We start from the raw sequence: 24,246 nt of genomic DNA on the forward strand, positions 1-24,246 counted from the left end.
GGAGTATATACATAAAGTACATAACAATGTTTCTCTGACTGGGGACTGGGATCTCCTCAGGCTACTCCAGTGTGGAAAAAGGGCAAGCCCTTCCTGTGGTCAAGTCTAAAAATTTTCAGGAATTGGGAGAGAGTCTTTCTGCCTTAGAGAAAGGGGGATAGTATAAGTTCCCACTTCTTTTCCACAGGCATTTAGCTTCTAGATTATCTCAGAAGATGTACTGATTGGTTGCCAGGATTCAGCAGTTCAGACCAGAAACTCTTAGTCCCTGAGTTATATTGAAAATATTCATTTCTAATGCAGTCACTTTTGCCAGTGTAAAATATAGCTTATTTATACTATATTTTCCAGTGTAAAAACATTTGGTCAATACTGACATTTCTTTGAAAATGTTGAAATTAAAATGAGGATCTTTGAGTTGCTAAAGTTTGAGGAAAACCAGTTGTTCCAGTGCCTGTGTTTCAATAGTAGTTTAACACTATGTTTTTCTGACTGCAGTAATTTTACAAGCTTTGGACATCCCATAGACACAGGGCAGCACATCCATATCCATTGTTCCTCTTAATATTTGTGAAACAGCCTGGGAGGTGGAAAGTGTCCGGGGAGTCCAAGTTGGAATAGGGCCAATCAGGGTACAGCAAAGCTGGCTGCACCCTGATTGGCCTTCCGCCCTCCATTCCTGAACGCTAGCCACTTCGCTCTCAGACATGCCTCGCTGCCAGAGCCAGCAGCAGGTCAGGGGAGTAGGCCCTGGGCAAATGGTGGTGGTGGAGGGGGCGAGCCCTTCAGGATGCTAATGAGCTCCATCCCGCTCTGTGCTAACGAGCTCAGTCCAGGGCTCCTAACAACCTCCATCCCGCCCTGCTACCTAGTTCTGTCCCAGGCCTGCTGACGAGCTGGCCAGCCCTTGCCTGCACCGCTTGATCTGGATGCAAGCTGCTTCAGAGTCCAAGTGGTCCAAAGCCAGCTTAAGCGGCATGGGCGGGGGGCCAAGGGGGCCCCTTTCAAAGCCCGTCCTTAGGACAATTAGTTTTCCTTAATATAAGTTTCCTGCACACATTGTAATGGTTTGATCTATGTTTTGAAATTTGGTATATTTTCTTTCATTGCTCAAGAGGAAGGATAGAGCTATTGCACCTCCCACCCCATCCTTCTATTCAGGGGCTTCAAATGCTATGGGCCCAAACAAATTTGCTGGCCAATGGAGAAAAAGGCTCATCAGTGGAAGCAAGAGACCAGATTTCTGGGCTATTGTTTTTGGACTCTCCCTCAGTTTTCCAAGCCAGTCAATCCCAGGACCACTTGTAGCATAGCTCTACACTTTGAACTCAAAGCCACAGTGAGTATTGATAGCCTGAGCTGGGCAAACACAATGATAGGCTATGTGGCTATTGGCGCTTTCCCAGTATGTAGGAATACAAACAATAGGAGAGACTGTGTTAGATAAGCCCAGCCAAACAGTGGTTGATGCAATATCAGCACCACCCTACTGCCACCATTCAGCAGCTGCTGAACTCCTTCTTGACGTTGTGCTGTCACATGACCAATTTCCTCATTCAGTGCTCATGTCCTAGTTCCTAGATTTCCCCATGCAGAGATTGAGCAAGGTGAAGGGGGTGGGAACATTCATAGCAGTTTTATCTGTGGACACGAGATGGGGATAAGCATCGTAACAAACAGAGCAAGATTCTGGGCCATTTCGCACGAGGGAATTTCAGCGAAATCATTACCAGATGCTGTCGCTTTAAAATCATGGTTTCAGATGACGCCATCAGCTTCCCGTCCCAGTTTCGCTCCACCTGCCTATTTGTAGCGGAAGCAGGGAAATTGGTTAAACTGCATTCCCCTGGTCAAAATCCGACAGATGGCACAATCACCCGTTAGGTTTCAGTGAGGTGTCATCAGTACTTATTTCACCACGGAGATGTCCCTCACCTGGTCCCGCCTCCATGGCTGACGGGAGGCGGGTGTTTTTTAAAAAATGGAGAATGCTGAGTAGCAACGCATAATCGCAAGTCTCTTCAGAACCCTTTCAATTATCTGGCCTGCCCCCTTGCTCTATACGTGAGCGCGTGTGTCACATTGTATTTTTTGTTCTTTTTCATTGGGGGGCGCATGTAGAACTCCAGTAAAATACACCCCCTCTGTTTTTTGTTTGTGAATGGCTGGAAACTACAGGTTACCCCCACCCCCGCTGCTGGAAGGGGATGGGGAGGGTGAGGTTGCCAGATCCAGACAATTTAACTGCCTGGGAAAGGCAGAGACCACAGTTGGAATCAACTCTCCAAGGCATCCATTTTCCCTAGGAGAAACGATCCCTCTAGTCTGGAGATGAATGACTGGAAAGTCCAGGTTACCCCTCCCCCTTGTTTTTGGCTGGAAACGAGGTTATCCCCCCCCCCAGGGTTGACAGGTCCCCTCTGGCTGGTAGAAGGAGATGGGGGGGGGGGGTTAGGTTGCCACAAGTTAACTGCCATGGAAGGGCAGAGACCACAGTTGGAATCAACTCTCCAAGGCATCAATGTTCCCTTTCACTGACAAATCTTTTGGCCCCAAAGCATCACCTCTTTGCTTCTGAGAAGGGGCTACTGTTTGGGAAGATTTGCTCAGCAGTCTCTAAATATAAGTTTGTGCTATGAAACTATCAAAACTTGAAGACGGAGCTGTGACAGGTAACCAATGCCTCTGTGAACAAATGAAATTGCGTTGCAATGATTACGTTGGTGTTTTTCTAAAAAAAAAGGAGGGAGGAAGCGGGTTTTGTGTGGCTAGCCAAGGTTGATTGGTTGTCTGGTTGATTGGCAGGCTTGAGGTGGGAAGGGGGCAAGGGAGGTTTGTGGTGTTTTCATTGCTCCTCGGCAAGAACCGGAAGTAGGTGAGGAATGCTGGAGGAGAAACAGTCCTGCTAGGAAAACAGAGTTTTTGGCCAGGTGTGAAATGATAATGGAAAGCTACAATACACAGCAATGGAATATTCAGTGTTGATTACAGATTTCTACTAGCTGTGCGGAATGGCCCTCTGTATTGTAGTTATGGCCCTGAATCCTCTTAGCTGAGTAGTGTCAATGGTTCAGACTGTTCAGTCATTCAAGGAACAAAGTAGGTTTCCTTACAGGTCCTGTGAGCTAAGAGAGACTCATTAGTGTGGCTGGGATTTAAACCTCACAAAGGAGATGAAGAACTGGTTTTTCTACTGTGCTTTTTACTACCTGAAGGAGTCTTAAAGCGGTTTATGACCACCTTTACTTCCTCTCCCCACAACAGATACCTTGTGAGGTAGGTGGGGCTGAGAGAGCTTGGAGAGAACCGTGACTGGCCCAAGGTCACCCTAGCAGGCTGCATGTGGAGGTGGGGGGAAACAATTCTGTTCTTTAGATTAGAGGATACCACTTCACCAAGATAGGTAGGCACTATAGGGGTCCCAGGAGATAGGCAGTTAAAGAAGTAAGGCTGAAGAAAAAGTACAGGGCAAGCAACAGTCTGAGAAAGTAGCACCTGACAAAATAAACAGAGAATGAAGCTAGAAGCAAAATCAGCACAGACAAAGTTCTGGTTTCTGTAGAAACTGTGCATTACTTGAGGAGTGGTGACATGCTGAGGGGGAATGGAGAGCAGAGTACAAGCGAGGATGGTCAAAGAAAGTAGGCTAAAGTAAGCGTGTCCTGAAAAGCAGGAACCCACAGAAACAATGGATCATGGAGACATGAAACCGAAAAAATGAACAAAGGGGAAGTAGAAGTGGGCCAAAATTAAACTGGCCCGCAGGCAAGAAGGCTCTGTGCTGTTGGCAGGAAGGAAGTGGGCAGGGGAGTCTACTATCAATGACCTGACAGGGCAATTCTGCCAGTTGTTGCTTCTACTGACACTGGATCGTTATATAAAGACAGTCCAACAGGGATGACGAGGACCAAAGTGTGTCTGTATGTGAGCATGGGAGAGGCAAATTTCACATTATTTGGATAATCTGGCCATTTTGACTGTGGCGAGTATCAACATTCTGGGTATCTCACTTTGTGACTTCAGTGTCTTACTGTTTCTATCCCCCTCTTTGTTTCCCCTCTCCACTGCATTGCTCTCTGTGAAAGAGGACTTCTAGAAGGCAACACATAAAACAAAAGAGGCCTGTACCACTTGAGGCCTCTCAAACTAAATGCACCCCTCAGGCTACATATGGCACCCCAGCAGGAGGTCTGATAACCCCTTGTGTTGGCTGAGGAGGTAGGGCTGACCAAGCTGCAAGACTCAGTATATGGCTGGTGGGCCTCCTTGAGCACTGTTGCTAATGTGTTGTACAGGTCTGAGCTCAAGACAAGGCTAAACCAGCCGTCGACTCCCTGCCTGAGCTAAGCCTGAGCTAAATCATGGCTCAAACTGCAAGTTGGCTTTGAATATACAAATCAGCTAGTGCCGTCATTTGCCTGAAGACCAACAGAAATCTCAGCAGTTAAAAATTGGTGTGATAACCAAATAATCTGAGACAGAGGAAAGGGAAGAATGGCACAAAAAAGCAATGCTGGTTTCTTAGTTTTATTTAGTAGTTCTTGCTGCCCAGAGCCGCCCCCCCACCCCGTGCCTGGTCCCCAGACAACAGGAAAAAGCCACTCAGGAGTGGGCACAGTTGTTCCCTTTAGACCCACTGGGTTCAATAATAAAAAAAAAAACAACCTCCCGCTCCCCTTCTCGTATATATCTTCAGAGATATAAATAAAATAAATTAAACACACAGGTGGGGGTGGGGAGCAGCTCACGATGAGGAAGAAAAAAAATGCAGGAATGAAAATTATTCATCACGCTGCAGCCTGGCTTCAGATCTCACTGCAAACATCAAACTCCAGGGCTCCACGCACCCCTCTATTGCCACTTCCCCAGCTAGGTCCTGTCCCTAGCAGGCCAAAACTGCAAGGACAGAGACAGCAGTGCATTTATATAAGTCTCGGAAAGCCAGGCACTGATGCCAAGATGACATTACATGCTGCTTTCCTCAACTTATTGCACTTGGTTGCTCTTCCTCTGCTCCTGTCTGCTGCTCCGTTCCCCTCCCTGTGCTATATAAAACACTTTCCTCAATGAGGGATGAGGATATAAAGCAATTTTAAAAATATCTTACAGGAAATAATACGAGGGCGGAACTGAGTGAGTCCCAAGAAATGCAGAAGGTGCTGTCTTCTCGCATCCAGGCCAGCCCTAGTGGAGAAAGGGCAAAGCATGGAACTCACCCCCACCCCACCAGAGGTTAAAAATACAATGAGAGCAAGGGTTTGGTAGGCTGGGTGGTGTGAGGCTTGTGGGAGGCGAGGGGCCTCTTGCCGGCAGGCTGGGATGCTACTTCTCCGTCAGGGAGAGCTGGAGGATGCGCTGCAGCTCCTCGTCTTCCTCGCGGCGCTGGCGTTCCCGTTCTTCCTGCTCCCGTGAGGACAACTCCATGGCCAAACGCAGCTGCTCATCAAAGCTCGGGTAGGGTGGTGGCAAGGCAGAGGAGCTGCCACCATTGGTGCTGAGAGCTGGGCTGCTTTCAGAAGAAGGAGGAGCGCCATTGCTGCCTCCTGTCTCCGCTGTGCCCACGCCTGGCCCTGACTGAAGGAACATGCTTTCCTGGATAGCCCTGAGGGGAGAGAGTAGAAAAACAGGCATCATCAAGTGGGTAGCCAACAGGTCATGTGACCACACTCCTCAGTTCTGTGCCATTGTGCATAGAAAAGCCTTTAATAGAACATCTCACCATGAATCTAGAGAAACTTTGTGCCTGGAGAAGCTGTGAGGGTATGTGCAGTGCACTCATATTTTGCTTCCATTCACCTACATTTTCTCTGGTTTTCTCCATTTCATTTGTATCATCCCTCCCCCATCACACACAAGACAGTCTTAGATTTCTTAGATTGCTATTTCTTCTTTCTATTTAAAATATTTTCAAGAATTGCATAACAGCAAGAATCCAGACAGGAGTCTTACAGTGGAATGTGAAATAACACAAGGCCCCCAAAAATCCAATCCACTCCACTCCACATAGCACAAAATGACATTATGTATTAAGAGAACATTTTTCCCCCATGCAGGGAAAACAGACTCATCTAATGTTTAATCATGGTTTATATTTATTGGAATGGACAAAGACAAAAGCATAAACTACTTCAACAATTCCACAGCTGCAACTATAAGGAAGAGGGGAGCTGGGAGTTTTCATCCTTGTGTACCCTGTAAATTGTAGCATGGAAAGTTTTATTTATATATTATCTATTATTTATTAATTTAATTTATATCCCACCACTCCCCTGAGACTCGTGGCAGGTAACAACAGTCTTTAAAAAACCATTAAAACTCCCCATTAAAAGACTCTAAAAACTCATAACAAAAACCAACCCGCTCCTGCCCCTACAATCGAGGCAACAAGAAAATGGAGCAAGAATGACGTCCATCTAAGCACCGGGGAGGGGGGGGCAATAGATCTACTCCACCGACCCCAGCCTCAACCATACTCCTCTTCAAAAATGCATGATCCAAAATATGCCTACTCCTAGTTGTGCCTATATCAGTTCTTAGTTTAAAAAAAATCTATATATTTAAAGTACACCCTGCTTTCTCCCCAGTGGGGATCCAAAGTGGCTTATATTGTTCTCCTTTCCATTTTATCCTCAAAACAACCCTGTGCGGTAGGTTTGGCTGAGACTGTTTTACTAAACCAAGGTTACCTAGCAAGCTTCCACAGCAGAGTGGGAATTTGAACCTAGATCTCCCAGATCCAAAGTCGACACTAAGCAGTGCACCACACTGACTCTGTATTCTTACTTCGTTTTTTTTTTGTAAGGTAAGGTAGGTAAGCTTTAATTCTCTGTGTAGCATTTTGTTCTGCAGAAGGGCCTCCCCATCAGGTTTAAAAGGAAAACACAAGAGGGAAAGCATTTGATCTCCTCATAGCTGAATGCAAAGGAAGTGACTGGGGAAGGAGATGTCATTTGCCATTTTGAGGTTCATTCAGTAGACTGGTTACATTTGGTTGTGTCTCCTTTTTGTCAAATGCTAGTAAAGTAGAGGAATCTATGAATATCTGGAGGTAGTAATTATCTGGCACTTCTAATCTGATCCAAACCACTTATGTTTGTGCAGTAACTTAAGCCCTATCTGCTTCATGTCGATTTTACCCACTTTATGTGGCTCTTAGCCTCTGCCTTTGGATTCATTTTTTTTGCGTTATGTGCTGGGTGGATGTTTGGACCCTTGCCTTGGGAACTGAACTTCTGCCTGGAAAAGCAGTTATTGTCCCTGCTTCCACTCTCTCACTCAGCTTTGGTCTTTTGCATATCGCACAGTGTGGGATGTATTGGGAATATCTGTATCTCAACATGAGCACTCCTATTCTGAAGTATTATAAATGTACAGATCATGTTACCATGTGCTTCAATTATTTCCCTCAATTCTCTCTCATTCCACATTATTCAAAGTCTCAGTACTTCTAAACTTGTACAAGGGATCTTTGCTCTGTCAATGGTCCTTTATATCCCTCGAGTGTACCATTGCCCATACTGGGTTCATTCTGGTAGCTTGATATAAAATCTAAGCCAGCAACTCCTTTAGTCTAAAATGAATGTTTCCCCCTTCATATGGTCAGTCCTTTCCAGTGTGAATATAGGCTGACTTGGAAATTCGTTCACAATCACAGAGTTGTGCATATAGGTGCATGTGTCTCCTGGACTGTGGATGGTAACATGATACCAGGATCTGTTTGAGGATAAATGTGGTCAGAGTTACCAGGTTAAGAACTCTGATCACATTTATCCTTAAACAGTTGTGCTGGTTTCTTTCATGACTTGGGCCCAAGCTATCTGAAGATTTCCTCCCATATTTCCCCATTTGTTCCAGAGGATAATTAAACTGCAGTTTAAACGAATAAATTAAGGGAGCAGTTCTAAGGCGAGTCCATAAACTGTTCATGATAACAATGAAACCCAATATCAGTGTAGTTTGGAAATATACCAGTAGGTATAGCATACCACGCAAATCACACTGGTGTAAACCCAATGCTGGTGTAATTGCCAGAAATGAGAGATAGAGGAGTCTAGTTGGTATCTTAAGCGCCATCCCTCTGCATAAAGTTATGTTGGAGAAAACACTGGCAAATGCTTCCATTGCAGCCAATCACAATTCTCCCAAGTACAATAAAAACCTCAGCTAGGACACCCATTTCACAGAACTCTGAGCACATGTTGGGCACACTTGGAACACATGCCCACATGGGGGGCTTTCTCTCACTCTCTCTAGCTCACAGCATGTGCAGCATCCTGGAGCCCTTCTGCTGTTTCTTGTTGCTAGTGAACATCACTCTCTACTGTGAAGTGGAATCATTAAATGGATCAGGCTAAATGACTTGAATCTGGAGCAGGGAAGTAGCATGAACAGCCTCAGTGACTAGGGATGATGGTGCAAAACTTCAGCCTGACACAAGGGAACATGTTGCTGGCTGGGATTCAAATTCCCAGAGTGCTGAGAAGAGTACTGTGTTTCCTATGAGGCATCAATCTTTATTATTGCAGTCATAGATCAGTACAAATCCTTAAATCCATCACAACATAATATAAACCAGTCCCATGCATAAGACAAAATTCAGTGGGAGGCACATGCTCAAAAGGACTATGTCTTAACAATAAATAAAAGAACATTAACATACTACAATGTATAAGACCTCAGTAATTGATGAATTATAACAACAGCCACATAAAACTTGGCAGTAAGTGCTGATATCTGTGGATTTCCATCTATAAGTAGCAATTTTTCATACACCTGATCTGATTGCCCAGGGTACCTATTGATAGAGGGAAGAATAAACTTGGAACAAGGCTCTTGGTATAAGGGGCAACGTAGGAGAACATGTTCCAATGTTTCTATCCCCTCTGATCCACAGGGACATACCCTGTCTGCCTAGGGGAACTTTTTATAGCTGGCAACTATGTTTCCTATGTTCCTTCCTTTATTGCATTCTGTGATTGGGTGGGGGCAGGTGTGCTGGCATTGCTGTGTACAGGCTGCTTCCATATATGGCTGATATGGGAGGTGTCATCTGTATGCCACTCAATGAGTGGCGGATGTCAATGGTATTACTATGAGCTCCAGTGCAGTTGCCATTTCTTTATTGAAATGAGCATAGGATACTGACAAGCCACACAAGCATGCAAGATGCAGTAATATCATCCTTGGACCCAGCTGCACATCTGCACCCCCACCTCGAGGGAGGTATATTTTTAGGCCGCCACTCTTCTGTGGCTACAGGGGGCTTAGTGCTCTGGGTATAATATGTTTTATGTGGATGTTTTAGGGAGGGGTTATGTTGTAAGCTACTGCGAGTCTTCAGAAAGCAGCGGGATATAAGTTCAAATAATAATTACTATTATATCTGCAGCATAGGACAGAGCTGCCTGTTGTTGTAAGGATATCAGTTTTAAATTTAGGTTCTGCTATATAATTCACTCTTCAGTTCTTTCGCCATAACTTTTCTGGCTGTGTTCTTCATACAACCTCAAGGGCATGGGATAGATAGCCTGCTGCTCATGGAATCTGCAATGCTACTTCAGAAAGAGACTCACCGTTCCAGTTGTAGTTCCTCATCATAGGATGGGGGGTTGGATCCTGGTCGTGTGTTGGTCAGAGCTTCCCATATAGTGACCTGATGAAACGCACAAGAAAAAGCATGCCAAGTATCAACCACATTACGTATCCCCTAGGTGGATGCTGTCAAATGCATGGGTTTGAAGGAAGCCAGGACCCCTGGGAGTTCAATCAGCTCTTTAGTGTGATCTCAGCATGGGGTTACAAGAGGCAAAACTGAACTGATAAAGCCCTGAAAAAGCCCAACTTACATACAATAGCAAACAATGGATCTTCCTGCCAGTGCGCGCACTAGGTCAGTTTCGGTTTAAACTGACTGGATCCTTCAGACGAGATCTAGCTGCACATTGGTAAATTGCACTGCCTGCTTGGTTCCTGCTTCGGACCTCAAATTGGCCCTCAGCAGACCCACAAAGACAACAGAGACAGTGAGCTAACTGGTCTTGAGCTAACTGTCGACTCACAGGTTTAGAAATGGAAGTACTGAACTGCCTGTGTGCAGAGGTTTGCGAGATTAAGATTTGTGAGCCATTTTTTACCATCTATAAATAAAAAGCACCTCCTGGGAGCTGGCTAGCTATACAGCCTAATTTCCCCTCCACTTGGTATCCACATAGCCATGGTTAGGCCACTCTACAATTGCAGCCTCCTGATGACCATTCACCTTCATTCCAGGAGCCAGACAGGCAACTCATGTCTGTCTGCTAAGGTTGAATGGATCTGGATCGTTGCCCACAGAGGCCAGCTGCTGCCCTCACCTGGTCTGTTTCTGTGCCAGCATCTAGAAGGCTCTGCTGAATGGCAAACTGAAGTAGGTCATCATCTTCGTCCCTCATGGGCTCTGTACGGCCCGCACCCAACATTGTGTAGCCCTGAGGCACCTCGAATACTGATGGGTCCACCTCACAAGGAAAAGGGTACACTGGGGTTCAGGAGAAAGACACAATGGTTAGTGTAGTGGTTAGGGACAAGGGAGCCCCTATTTCCATAATTCCTCACGTCACCAAAGACCAGCTGGTTCACCTATCCCTCATTTCCTCATCTTCAAGAGTGGCTCTTAAAAAACTTTTGCCATACCAAGTCTCCTTAAGGTAAGAAGCCAAAGGTTTATGTATTCCCAGGGAGGTCTAAGTTGAAAAAAATGATAATGTGGTGATAGAACTTCTTCTACTCGTAAGTGACAGTCACTGATTTACTATTATTAAGGATCACCAAGAAAAAAGAGGTGTAAAAAGTATCAGAAGTTATCTCACTGTCTTCCCAAACCAGTGTACTTGACTGGGCAGGCAGACAGACATTCACCTCATAGTGATTGGGATACATCTGAAAAGATCTATTCAAATGGGTAGCCGTGTTGGTCTGAAGTAGCATGATAAAATCAGAGTCCAGTAGCACCTTTAAGACCAACAAAGATTGATCCAGGCCGTGAGCTTTCGAGTGCAAGCACTCTTCCTCAGACAGACTCTTCTGTCTGAGAAGAGTGCTTGCACTCAAAAGCTCACAGCCTGAATCAATCTTTATTGGTCTTAAAGGTGCTACTGGACTCTGATTTTATTGTACCTGAAAAGATTGTTTCTCTGACTCTAAGGCCATCATCCAAGGGCATCCATTACCCAACCTCTGTGCTGGAGGAGAGAAACCTAAAGGAGGTTTCATGCTTAGATAGGGAAAACACACAGTCAAACTTGATCACCCTCCTGAATAAATATAGCTGATGGGCTGGGGGTGTGGGAGGAGGATGTGTCTCCATCAACAACTGCTCTCTTCTCCTCAGGAAGAGGGACTAATAATTATTGGGTAGTAGGTACCCGAACCTATAACTGTTTTATGCCTCCTTCCCATCGTTTCCTCATTAAGTGGCCTAGCTGTCACTGCATGTAGCCCCTCAGATAGCTACCTGTTTTTTTAGCCACAAAAGCTTTATACTCTTGTCCACCCTCATGCCTCTGCAAAGACTCAGATCACAGAATCACAGAGTTGGAAGGGGCCATACAGGCCATCTAGTCCAACCCCCTGCTCAACGCAGGATCAGCCCTAAGCATCCTAAAGCATCCTAAATCACTGAAAGCATTGGACACAGCTCAGAGAGTAACTCCTTACCTTTGGTGTTAGTGGCTGCTTCTGCCCCGGCACTCAGCTCCTCGGTGCTCTCTGGACTGGGTGTAGGAGTGCAGATCCGTACTGAGCTCAGGGGCTCATCACAGCCGCACAGGTTACTGAAAGTGATCCGAGCATTCAGCACGTGGAAGAGGGGGATCTCTGAAAATTAAGTGAAAAAATATGCAAAGGAAAGCGGGGGAAATCAACACTAGCCAAGCTCTGTTCTTGAATCCCCCCATTTCCCCACCTGATCTTTTCTCCAGAGCTACTCCTCCACCTCCATTTTGCAGTTAATTCTCGCTAACAAGTCCTCAAGACCTGCCTCCTCCTACAAGAGTTGGACTTCCTTCTCCCAAACCACCCACTGTCAGCGACACCCTGCGTCTCTCACCAATTTTGACAGGGAAGCCTGGAGGTAACTTGAGGGTAATGAAGTCACGCAGCTTGGCAAAGTGGGCGTTGCTGATTGCCATCAGATCAATGATGGGTGTTACCTGCTCCACCAGGGAGAGGGGATGGTCCTCACATAGCCATAGGGTGGCCTTGAACCTAGCAAGTACAGAGTGTGTCAAATGCCGCAGAAACCATTGCACAGAGAGATCTCCTTGCAGTTAGCAGGCCCGTGCTTTCATTTCCCCCTTTCTACCTATTTCATTTTTATTATTATTATTATTATTTAATTTCTAGACCGCCCTTCTCCCAATAGGTCTCAGGGCAGTTTACAACATAAATAGTTAAAACACAATAAAATCCCCATAAAAACCCCAATTAAAAGTTACATATAACATATAACATAACATATAGCGGCGGTGGTCACAATTCTGATCTTAGTTCAGCCTGGTGGAGAGAATAATGTTCAGAAGAGGGTGGCACCAGTACAATACATCTAACCATTATCTCGGTGTTAGAGATCTCAATATATTTTCCACGGGGCACGCACAAACATCCCCACTCCTTGTTCCACTGCTTCCGCCCTGTCCCTGCCGCAGTGCCTCCCACTGCTGCACTCCTCACCTCTGCACTTTGCTGGACATCTCAATAGGGCGACCAATATTGCGAGACTCCAAGTTGAAGTCGGGGTCAAAGTATTCCTCCGGGGTGATAGCCGTGGGGTTGGTGGGGCTAGCGGACTGCAGCACGGGGGCCTGCAACAGTAGGGATGAGGAACCACCTCCATGTACCCACAATCATAATGCAGCTTGTTCCCCATCTCCCCTCCCCTGCTATTTACTTAGCCTTATTTGTGTGGCAGAGCCAATGTCCCCCCCCCCCTCCCCAAGTACTGATGAGATCTAGCCTGGCTACTCACCCCATTCTGGACAGCATGCTGCTGGGCTATCCCCAGGAAGGACTGGAAGGGAGTCTTGGAACCTGTGAGGAAGGAGAGGGAGACCAAAAGAGTGAGCCCAGTCTGCCTTCCTGAAGATGTCTTTTCTCCACCCTCTTATTAATGCCCAGGGGCTAAGTAATTATTTATGTTTTGGGGAAAGATTTATACTAAGGTTTTCAGATTCAACAAGGTACACTGCTTCTCTGCCTTTTATAGCTACTGGACCTGTACCATTCTACATGTAGTTAAAGCTATTACTGCAGGTCCTATCCTCTGCTGCCAACAAGAACTGTTTCCTGCTCACCTTTCAAATACTTAAAGAGAACAATTATGTCCCTCTCAACCTCCTTTTCTCCAGGCTAAACATTCCCAGTTCCTTCTGCCTTTCCACATAGGACCCCAGATCATCCTTGTTGCTCTCCTCTAAACCCTGTCAATTTTGTCCACATCCTTTTTTAAGTGAGGCCTCCAGAACTGCACACAGAACTCTAGGTGCATTCTGACTAATGTGGAATACAATGGGACTATTACATCTTGCGATTTTGATGTGCCTCTGTTGATACAGCCCAAGATTGCATTTGCCTTCTTTACTACCGCACCACACCATCTACCCATATTTAGCTTATAGTCCACAAGTACCCAAAATCTTGCTCACACTGATACCCAGAAGTGTATCTCCATCTATTCTGCTACCCAGAAGTATATCTGCCATGCATGCTTCTCATTTGTGTGACCCAGATGTAGAACTCTACATTTCTCCTTCTTGAATTGCATCTTGTTCTCATTTGCTCACTTTTCATTGAGCTCTATCTTTATCTTCTGGGATGTTCACAATTCCTCCCAATTTGGAGTTATCTGCAAATTTAATGAGGAGTTCCTCCACCCCCTCATCCAGATCATTGATAAAAATGCTGAGAAGTACCGGACCCATTATCAAGCCCTGGGGGACCCTACTGCTCACCTCCCTCCAGTTCGATGAAATGCCATTGACAACCACTCTTTGAGTGCAGTTTCCTAACCAGTTCTCTAACCATCTAACCACCTGAAAATTGAGTTTGCAGTCCTCCAGTTTACCCATCAGAGCATCATGTCAAAAGCTTTACTGAAATCCAGGTAAGCAACTTCAACTGAGTTTTCACAATCTAGTAAACCTGTCACTTGAAAGGACAGTATAGATCAGGGAAATGGTTTGGGAGAAAGGGTTAATCCTTCTCCAGAGCAGCTTTCGCAATCAAATTTGCGATGCAACACAGCTGTTTTGAAGTAGAAAAAAACAAGCTCAGGGGAGGTCTCATCTTGGAGGGCCTGAGTCACATCTTGTTTGCTCCTTTGAGAGCCAGCTTGATGTAATGGTTAAGAATAGGGGCTGCTAACCTGGAACATGGGGATTGATTCCCCTCTCCTACACATGCTGGGTGACCTTGGGCATCACAGTTCTCTCTGAGCTCTCTCAGCCCCATGTACCTCACAGGGTATCTGTTGTGGGGAGATGAAGGGTAGGTGATTGTAAGCCGCTTTGAGACTCCTTTGGGTAGTAAAAAGCAGGGCATGAAAAACAGCTCTTATTCTTCTTTGTGCTAGGTTTCAAAAGGCTAAGAAAGTAGCTGTTTTCCAAATATGCACCACTGATTCAACTAAAAGGAGGGCCAGGCCTCCAGTTCTTTGTCTCCTTTCTCAAGACTGACACCAGAGGAACTGGACAAGCTCTTAGTAGCTAACATAGTGGTTCCTACATCTTTCTCTCCACTTGGCATCTTCCCAGAATCATTCACAAACATCTACTTCCTGCATAATTCACAATCTAGGTTGAAGTAACTAAGCTTGCAGCAAATGGTGGCTAAAAAGAGCCTTGAGAAACAGGAGGGAGTCCTTATTCCATGCCTTGACTAATGAGGACAAATCACTGGAGGCCAGAGGGCAGCAAATGCCAGAAAACATAACATACAAGTGAGTGGAGCTCTCCAGGGGAGTTGGAGTGGGGGAGAATACTTTGCAGAATGTGTGTGGTGTGGCAGTGGCTGAATCAGCATAGAATCACAACTGGAGGAGGTTCAGGTGTTTTACCCTTGTTGCGCGTTTTGTCCTGGTCTGACAGGTGCTCTGTACGGGTTTTGGTGACAAGCTCCACGTTGATGGCACTGTAAACCTGGAGAAACACAAAGGCTGCTGATAGCACATGATCCCATCCAACACAAGCTTTACAGGAAGTCGGGCTAAACCCTACTCCATGGCTAACTATATACACAAGTTCCATTCAAGTGTTGGTTTGAAGCAATGGAAAAAAGTTTGAGTCCAGCAGCATCTTTAAGATTTAAGTTTAATTCTGGGTATCAGCTTTTGTGTGCATGTACTTTGTCAGATACCATGCACAAGAAAGCTTACACCTAGAATTAAACTTTGTTGGTCTTAAAGGTGCCACTGGACTCAAACTTTATGCATGCAAGTGACAATGATATGAATGGACAAAACTTATACCTTAGCTTCGTAGCCGCTGATGTTTTCCATTTTCTCTGAACGCCAGCCCCAGATGCCAGATTTGTTCCTGCAGAGATGGGAGGCCCTAAGTCAGGCATGACAAAATCCCTGCTTCAGATATGATGCTTTCTCCCTAGCTTAAAGCCACAAACTTCTTCAAATGTGTGCACACACACACTAAGAATCCTAACCCTGTCCTTAAAAGACCTACAGAGTGTAGGCCTTGTGGTTGGGGTCCTGACTCATCTTCCCAAAGTGGTCCTTTGGCAAAACTAGTTGCTAATCAAGGCAAACTAGATGGATTTTCTTTCCCCCATTTTTGGCTCATTTGTGGGTCTCATCATGCCCTCCAGCACCAGCAATATTCCCCTGGGGTAATAACCACTCCCAGAGCCTCTGCCGCTTCACACCCCCCCCCCCCCCCAATCCCAGCTCACCGCTCAAAGGCAATGTTCTTGGTGTCAAGATGGGTGGAGACGATGGGTGAAGTGAGCCGGCTGGCAACGTGCTCCTCTGAAGGCTGCATGGCAGCTAGCATCAGCTCAGGCTCATGCAAGGCTAGCGACAATGTTTCAGTGTACACAACTTGCTTGTCGTGATCTACCTCCATCACCACTGCATTCTCATCTGGCCAAAAGGGGGGGGGGCAGGGAAAGCAACACCAAAAGGTCAGCATCACAGCTCCAAAATCCCATCCAGGACCACACTGGTTTCTTCCAAAGAGGGAATTTTTCTGACCTTCGCCTTTAAAGATGTAGCTGCGCCGTCCCCGCTGCCAAGTCATGTGCTCAAAACCCAGCAGGGTTGTGTCAACCCGTAGATTTTCGCCACGTTTCCACACCCGATATACATCACTTGGGCACATCTTGGAGACCAGGGGCACTGGGGATGGGCAGGGAGATAGACAGTGAGCAGAAGGACAGAACTTGCCCCCAAACACTTACTGTGTTGTCACATCTGCATCACCCCTTCATTGTCAAAGGAGACATTTCACTTCACAACAACCTTGTATGGTAAGACAAGTGACAGCCAGTGATATGCACAAAGTTTAATGGCTGAAGGGTACTCCTTTTCCATGTGGCTAGGATTCTGTCCAGCTATTAGCTCTAATCCCTAGAGCACTGCAATGATGGATAGACCAGGGACAAGCTATGTCCAGTATATGTGCTGGAATGCTGCACCCCAAACCAATTTGCTTAACAACAGCCAGCCAGTTCTCTGCTAGAACAACTCAGTCAAGTTCCTAAGGCACTGGAAACACTGCTAGGCTTTGGCACAACCATCCTCTCCCCTAACTAATATCTTCACCAAAATCTTCACAGACTTTGTTTCAGTGCCTGAGGCAAAAATACAGCCTGTCTCTGGGCAGAGTCTGTTCCATGATAAACCCATTACATTTACTGTGAGAATGGAGGAGGCATTCAATACCCCCTCCCAAAGTAGGTCACGGTCCTATGGTATGCCAGTGGTGCACAGCTGGCAGTCAGCAGGCTAAATCTGGTCTATTGGTGAGTGTTATTTGGCCTACAACTCAGTTTCTGACTGTCCCTTCTGAAAACAGCTCTCTTTGCCCAGGATTGAACTTCCTTTTGGCAACTACTCCTGCTGTTAGAAGGGAAGATAAATAATCTGAAACTCCCAAGCAATACAGGCCACTTGTTTTCTGAAACTGCTCTGGAGGAAAGACAGTTCCCTGGTATGGGACTCCACCAGCTATGAATCCATGAAGAATGGGAACTGAGTCGACTCATAGGGGCTTACTGGCCCCAAGCTCTGTCCCCTGTATTTTGTTGAATCACTGTATCACACTTGCCTGAGCTCCTAAGGTCTGCTTAGGACTTCTTCCTGGACAGTCACCTGCTCTAGCTTTTGCGAACTTCTCCCCTTCATTCCCAAATGGTGGGATTCCAAGCACTGACTTACCCCAGCTAGTAAACTCCCATTTCATTTCCACATAGAAATCAGGAGCCTGGTGAGACAGAAAACCAGAGAAAGGGACGGATCAACACAGACAAGAAAAGGAGATGGAACAGCAAATTCCTCCTCTCTACATATAGTGTGTTTGTACTACTACAGGACAACCCTAACTCTATTAGTCATATGAGTCCATTGGGAGTTCACTGTTAAATTAGATTGTTACTACTAGAAAGCCCAAGAGTGATTCAAACATCCCCTAGGAACCAGAGTTAAAAGGACAGCAATGACAACCTGGGATTCAGTGTAACTCCTTCTGTCATCCTGAAAGTGTATTTTTCAAACACATCCTCTAAGCCCCTAACTATGGGAGAGATAATGATTTTTTGCAAACTTGAAACATGTATTGGAGAACCAAAGATCGTGAAACTTCAATGCTCTTGTACATATGTATTGTAGAGAAGTGAGAGATTTACTGAGGAAACTTCTTGTAGGAAAAGAATCTTGAGTGTTCATTTTTCTAAAAATGCACCCGAAACCACAGCTTCAGGATGGAGAAAGAGGTTGTAATAAGACAGTAATTTGGACCTCTTTGGCAAGGTTTCTCCCTCTCTCTTCTCAACCACTGCTGAGGTTGCTGACAGGAGTCCAAGATGGACACTCCATGGTGGATGGACACTGAAAGGGGGACGGAAAATGCTTGGAGATCAAGGTAAGCTAGAAGATGGCAGCACATACTCTACGTAGTTTGTTGAGAAGTTCTGGGATGCCAGCTAGGCGTTGTGTGGCACGCTGGTAATCACGGAACTGGAGCACCAGCTGCACCATTTCTGGGTCTCCTGTACTCACAGCCTCCTGCAGGACTAAAGCACAGTGGAAAGGATACAGAGAAACTATCAGTATTTGCTTCCTGGAACCAAGCCCTGTCCCCACCTCCTTTATGTCCAGACCAGTGTCTCTTCTATCCTCACTCAAAACTGGGAGGAGAGGAGACAGTCTATTGATTTACCAAAAGGACATGTCTGACTGCCAAGGACACAGGAATCCCACTAATATTGTTGAATTCCTGGAGAAGCACCTGCCACAGAAGGCACACAAAGCAGGGTTCTGGGAACTTAAGGCAGAAAAAAACAGGTATCCCAAACAAAACCACAGGAAGAAGAGTTGGTTCTTATATGCTGCTTTTTCTCTACCCAAAGGAGTCTCAAAATGCCCAAAGGAGTCTCAAAATGCCATCTTCCCTTTCCTCTCCCAACAAAAGACACCCTTTGAAGTGGGTGAGGCTGAGAGAGCCCTAACATTACTGCTCGGTCAGAACAACTTTATCAATGCTGTGGTGAGCCCAAGGTCACCCAGCTGGCTGCATGTGGAGCAGTCTGTGCTCCTAATCACTACACCAAACTGGCTCTCACCAAGCTGGGGACCATAACTCTTCTGTCTCCAAAGTAAACAGAATATACAAAAAACCCTGTGTACTGGATTCTGGGCCTTCAGTCATGTTGTGCACTCCCCACAACCACATACCCAATGTCTCAAATCTTTCTCAACAGCTGCCTTTCCCCAGCCCACTTTCACAATCACTCCTTCCACATTCCCGCTCTCCTTTCTTCCTAGGATATAAAGAGATGTCATTTAAATAGAGAAGCCAGTGACTGACGCTGGAAACCTCTTCATGCATTGCCTGTGCTCTCCCACTACAAGGCTTCCATACCTGTCCAGCCATTGGCATTCTCCCGGCCCACATTGGCATTGTGTCGCAGAAGCACTCGTGCAGACTCCAGGTTCCCCAGGGACACGGCCAGTTCCAGGGGTGTCCGGCCACGTGGGTCCAACATCTCAACATCATGCTGCAAAGGATGAGGCACAGGATTAAATGTCTAGCTGACACTTATCTCTAGGGGGAGGCAGGGTTGAGGTTTACTTTGAGCTGAAGTCCAGCCCTGGAACCTGCTTTGTGTGTGTGTGTGTGTCCCAGAACTCTGCCCCATGAATTGGGATGCAGGTTAAAGGTGTTTAATCACCCTGTTAAAGGTGATTATTCACCTAGCACTATAGTCCTTATTTTTTTAAGAATATATGTGGTACCAAATCAGTCCACATATCTGCTATGCTGGTGAAATGCAATGTAAGATATCCAGCAACTTTCTGAAGTTGAAGCACACTGATGCTTGGATCCAGACTCCATTTAAAACTCTCTTATTGCTGGGCCTTGGAACTTAACTTCCAGACAAAAGGACCATCTACTTGGCAATACTCATTTCTTCTGGGACTGTTTACTAGATATGGCCATACTCAGCAATATCCTTTGTCCCTGCACTATAGTAGGGATGAGAGTAGGATTGGCCTCGTGTGCTGCAAAATTATATGATTTATTTTTAAGAGGAGACAGTGTACAGTGTACCTTCTATAAAAACATTTAAGAAAAAAGGCCAGGGAAAAATATTTTTGAAGGGTGGATAATGACAATGGATTAAGTTCCTTGAGCTAAGGAAAGCGAAACTGTCACAAATACTGCAGGCAGGAGTCCTTGTTACAAAGAGATGGATGGCTGGTTTTCAAACTCCTCTTAGTGTAATCACTATGACTGGAACAGCTCAGTCTTCTCTTTTATCCAATGATTTCTCTGCCTTTGAAAGCCGGGAGCCTACAAGAATGTTCCTGAGCACAGACAGAGTGCCCCTTACAGAGATGTTATCTCAGTCCCAGCAACCCACATTTTTATGATTTATGGCATGGCTTCTAGACATGCAAGAATCTCCACAGGCCTTTGTATAAACTAAACTTTAAGCAGGGAGTAATTTGACTCTTTTAGATCAGCACTCTGGTCCCATAACCTGGTATACAGTACCCCTATGCCTTCTTGAAATGCCCCCCCCCCTCCATTTCTTTTCCTTTTATCCAATAAAAGCTCTATAATACATGAATTTTGGATAGTTGTTGTTAGTCATAGTTAGTCATAAAAGTAATATTTTTTTGCAACTGCTAGAGTTCTTATTGAACTCTTCAGTCTTCTATATAGAGTTCTTTACTCAGAAAGTAAAGAGGTAACTAAGTCATAGGAATATATGTCTGAATGAACTTGCAAACACAATAAAGAGATTAGCATACAAAGGATTCTCCAGAAGGTTATGTGCTATCATATCAATTTCTGCTAAGGGACAGGGGCAGATTTGTTCTGGATAAGGTAACTGCACGAAGCTACCCGTCATAACTGCTGGGGAGTGAGCATTTAGTCTGGCCAGAATGAACACCCTTAACAGGCTTTGGAAAGACAACAGGACGGAAGGGATTTAGGATGGAACAGATTTTGGAGGTGGAATACCAAAAAATTGGGATGAATAGGTGTGCTCTAAAGGCAGAGTTTTGGTGATCAAATGATTTTACATGATTTCTCACCAAAGGAATGCTACATGAAAGCCCAGGGCCTGGATAGTGCCCAGATTAACATCAAGAGCCAGCCGTTTCTCAAAGGCAGTCTTAACCCACATTGACCTATAAGAGTCTTCTTCCAGGAGTGTCTGAAAGAGTGCTGCTCAAGTATGCCTTGATGAACAGTATAAACACTTGTAACCAAGCCCTTGCCTCAGGGGAAGATTGGCCCAGTTCTGAACAGAGAACCACACTGGCCACACAGTGAGGGATGTTTCTCAGAAAATATTTTAAAAGGTGGTCAATGGTTTCATTTACCGAGACAATCCTTATGTCTACACTAGGGAGCATAATAGGAATGACTTTTAGGTTAAGGACTTGAACAGCACCTGGGAAATAGTTCCAACTGCCATTTTGAAAAAAAGTTTTGTATGTTGTTGGCATAGCGTTTTGCTTTTCTCTTTATCAGTGATTAATGAGGCCCCCATTTTAGGTTAGATGTGAAAAGAACACCCAAATATGAAAACTGTTTCACTTGGTGAATTTCTTCCCCATTCAGAGGCTATCAGATCACTGAAGGAAAACACCTACTGTAGTTTAAATGGCTCAGTCTGCTTGCAACCATTAGCCATAGCAGACCTGAGCTGTAAGGTCCACATGAAGTTGCTGCATGAACCACAGCAGCCTTTTATCAATTGTGGTGTGTCACAGTTTTTACGAGTCTTGTTCTGGGGATGGAATCAAAAGTCCCTTTTGGATCAATGAATCCTGCAAAAAGGGGGTTATTTGGGAAATTAGTATATTTTTGTATCAGATTATATAGGACTGGACAATGATCCAAGACTGCGACCCCTCCTAAACTCTACCTGCTCTAGCCCCAGAATATCACCTTGTTCAAGCCATTCAGTTATGGCACCTAGCAAATATGAAGAGTATAATTTGTCGAAGCAAGATAAACTGATTGGATGATGGCATCTTGGGTTGACCCTTCTTGAACACAGGAAGTATTATTTTGTGCCTCCAAAATTTTGGGATGACCCCAGACAGATTTATTTGCAAAAACAGTCGGGCTATGATCTCTGGCCACCAAGATGGATTTGATTTGAATATTTTGTTTGGGATAAGGTCTGCTCTAGGAGCTTTCCTTGAGCGGAAGGCAAAGGATCAGGCCTTCAACTTGAGAAGGAGTCGCCTTCGGCCAATCTCAGAAGTATGAAGTTCACTTGGAGTAACAATCAGGTTTTTAAAATATGACTCCCAAAGCCAAAAGTGAAAACCATGGCTATAAACATGAGAACATGAGGATTTTACTTCCGCCCAGGACAGAATGGCAGTTCTTAGTCACTGTTTCTGACTGTGAGCTCCATATACTCTGAGAATTGAATTATATTTGTTGTTTGGGGCTTCACTTTTTGTGACTCAAACACTACCTGCGTAGCCTTGTTATATTATATACTGAATGATGAAAGATTTTTTTGACTGTGCATTGTTTACTTGACAACTGAAGAAGACCTGGATCAAAATATGTTTGGTCATTGGTCATAAAATGCATAGCCATTAACATTATTCTTGGGAATTGTATGTGCAACATTTCATAGATTGCTGTAAATGTGGATTTATGTTTTAATATTTTTATTTGTAGTATTTAATCCTATTTATGTGCACTAGATTATAAATAATTGTATTTTAGTCTAATTTTTAATTTGCTCAACCTTGGGGTTCCTAGCTTGATCTTTCAGGCTGGGGTTTTGCTCCCTTTTGGTCTTTCTTTTATTCCTGGAAAACCATCTGGGACATAAATCTTTTGTATGCCTAATTTTTGCTATGGAATGCTACAAGATTAAAGCTGAAGATGTGCTGGGCTAAGGAATTCCAGGCAGATGGACTCAGAGGAGAAATGTTATTTTTTATGAAGCTGCCAAATCTGACAAAGAATGGGGTTGGGGATTCTTAGCCTGAAAGACTTACACTGTTCATCTATCTATACAACTGTTTTCCAACCACTGGTTGGCTTGGGCTGAAAAATGGATGGCTGAGAGCAGCAAAAGAAAGAATGGAGACGTGGGATCAGTAGGATGAAGCTAGGAGGAAAGAATGACAGCCATGCTATTTGGGGTCAGGGGAGGTCCCCTGTGCAGTTCTTACAGCAAGGCATGTTTGTGTGTGTGTGTGTGTGTGGGGGGGGGGGGGTTCTGGAAGAGGTGGGGTTCAACAGGATGCAGGGTGAGAAGTAGGCACATTAGGATCTATGCCAGTATATCTGCTCTCTTGCTGCTTTCCCATTCCGAAGCAAAGGCTTGGGATCATGTGAGAAGAAACCCACAGCCTACCACTCCCTTGCACATCTAGAACTCCAGCTGTGTAGGGCAGAGAAGCGGAGGAAGAGGGTGACTCCAGGGCCGATTCGTGGGCTCCCCCCCCCCCACACACACACCGCCCGCCCGCCCGCCGTACCTGTCCCTTGCGCAGCTCGCTGTCCAGCGCCTGGTGCCGGTTGTGCCAGACGAGCAGGTGCAGAGGGAAGGCGTCTGCGATGCGGGCCATCCCGTCACCATGTCCCCACGTCCGGCCGGGTCTCTGCTGCGATCCCCTCCCTGGTCGAGGCCTTCCCGGGCGGGCGGCGGAGACAGGGCCAGCGGCTGCCCTCCTGCTCGGCTCCGCGCTGCGACGGCGGCCGCGACGGATGCGCCCCCGGGAGGAGAGAGAGGCGGGCGGGCGGGGAGGGAGGGGGAGGGAGGGAAGGAAGAAGGAAGGAAGAAGAAGGAAGGAGGGGCGCGCGCGGCCTGGCCGGGGTTCGCTGCGGCTCCCGAGGCCGACGGAGCCGGAGCGCGTCAGGCTGGGAAGAAGGGGCGGGCCTGCGGGGCGCAGGGAGGAGACAGCGGCGGAGTGCGGAAACCGGGCCCAGCCCCGGCAGTTCCGTGCCCGGCCTGACCGTGTCACCCCCGCGGTGGCCGGGCGGGCGGGCGGCGCCTTGCGAGCTGTCCTCAAGGACCGGCGGGGGCGGCGGCAGAGGGGTTGAGAGGAGCGACAGAGGCGGAGATGGGGCGCGAGGCCTGGCCGCGCTCCCTCACAATGGCCGAGCGGCCTTTAGAGCTTTCTTACTCAAGCGCTTCGGAGAGCTCCTTCGCTAATTCTTCAGAATGGCAGCGGAGGGTTGTGCCTGGAGGCTTCATGAAATCCTGCCCTTAGCCCTGTCCGCACACACACACAGACACACACACAAACACACACACCCGCTGTTTAGGTTGTCAGCTCGAGTACGTGAAAGGAAGAGTGCTTGTGCTTGTGCAAAGTAATGTTGTAGCCACCCGCAAGGTGCACGACCTGTAGGCAGCCTTGAGTCCCGGCAGTTGGCGTTCTGAAAATTAGAAGCCCTAATTACAGCTCCCATCCAGGATCAGCGACCATCTTTTTGTTATTTTGCATATGTCTTTCAAACCAAAATTAATTTCCAGGAATTGCTT

The 24,246-nt window shown here is 46.1% G+C and overlaps 1 protein-coding gene across 2 annotated transcripts; it reads right to left on the bottom strand.

The window, feature by feature from the left end:
- Positions 1 to 4,514: 4,514 nt before the first annotated feature.
- On the bottom strand, positions 4,515 to 23,716 carry ANKRD13D (ankyrin repeat domain 13D). Of its 2 annotated transcripts, none has more exons than XM_077320926.1 (15): positions 23,237 to 23,716; positions 19,125 to 19,260; positions 18,152 to 18,276; positions 17,423 to 17,468; positions 16,238 to 16,381; positions 15,937 to 16,126; positions 15,500 to 15,584; positions 15,089 to 15,170; positions 13,004 to 13,065; positions 12,709 to 12,839; positions 12,086 to 12,243; positions 11,695 to 11,853; positions 10,353 to 10,516; positions 9,573 to 9,652; positions 4,515 to 5,602 (listed from the first exon to the last, which is right to left on the bottom strand). In XM_077320926.1, exons 1-15 carry the CDS (start codon positions 23,324 to 23,326, stop codon positions 5,323 to 5,325), a joined length of 1,932 nt encoding a protein of 643 aa, XP_077177041.1. In that variant the 5' UTR covers positions 23,327 to 23,716; the 3' UTR covers positions 4,515 to 5,322. The 2 variants fall into 2 exon arrangements, with proteins under 2 accessions (XP_077177041.1, XP_077177042.1); XM_077320927.1 differs by having other exon boundaries at positions 15,500 to 15,566; positions 23,237 to 23,707.
- Positions 23,717 to 24,246: the final 530 nt, after the last annotated feature.

Source organism: Paroedura picta, chromosome 2 (genome assembly GCF_049243985.1).
Source record: "Paroedura picta isolate Pp20150507F chromosome 2, Ppicta_v3.0, whole genome shotgun sequence".
Classification (NCBI taxonomy): Eukaryota; Metazoa; Chordata; class Lepidosauria; order Squamata; family Gekkonidae; genus Paroedura; species Paroedura picta.

Coding starts and splice junctions, on each gene's coding strand:
- ANKRD13D (XM_077320926.1), bottom strand. CDS start 23,326: ATGGCCCGCATCGCAGACGCCTTCCCTCTGCACCTGCTCGTCTGGCAC. Junction 12,244..12,708: donor ATGTCCAGCAAAGTGCAGAG/GTGAGGAGTGCA, acceptor TGTACTTGCTAG/GTTCAAGGCCACCCTATGGC. Junction 10,517..11,694: donor AGCAGCCACTAACACCAAAG/GTAAGGAGTTAC, acceptor CCTGAACCCCAG/TGTACCCTTTTCCTTGTGAG.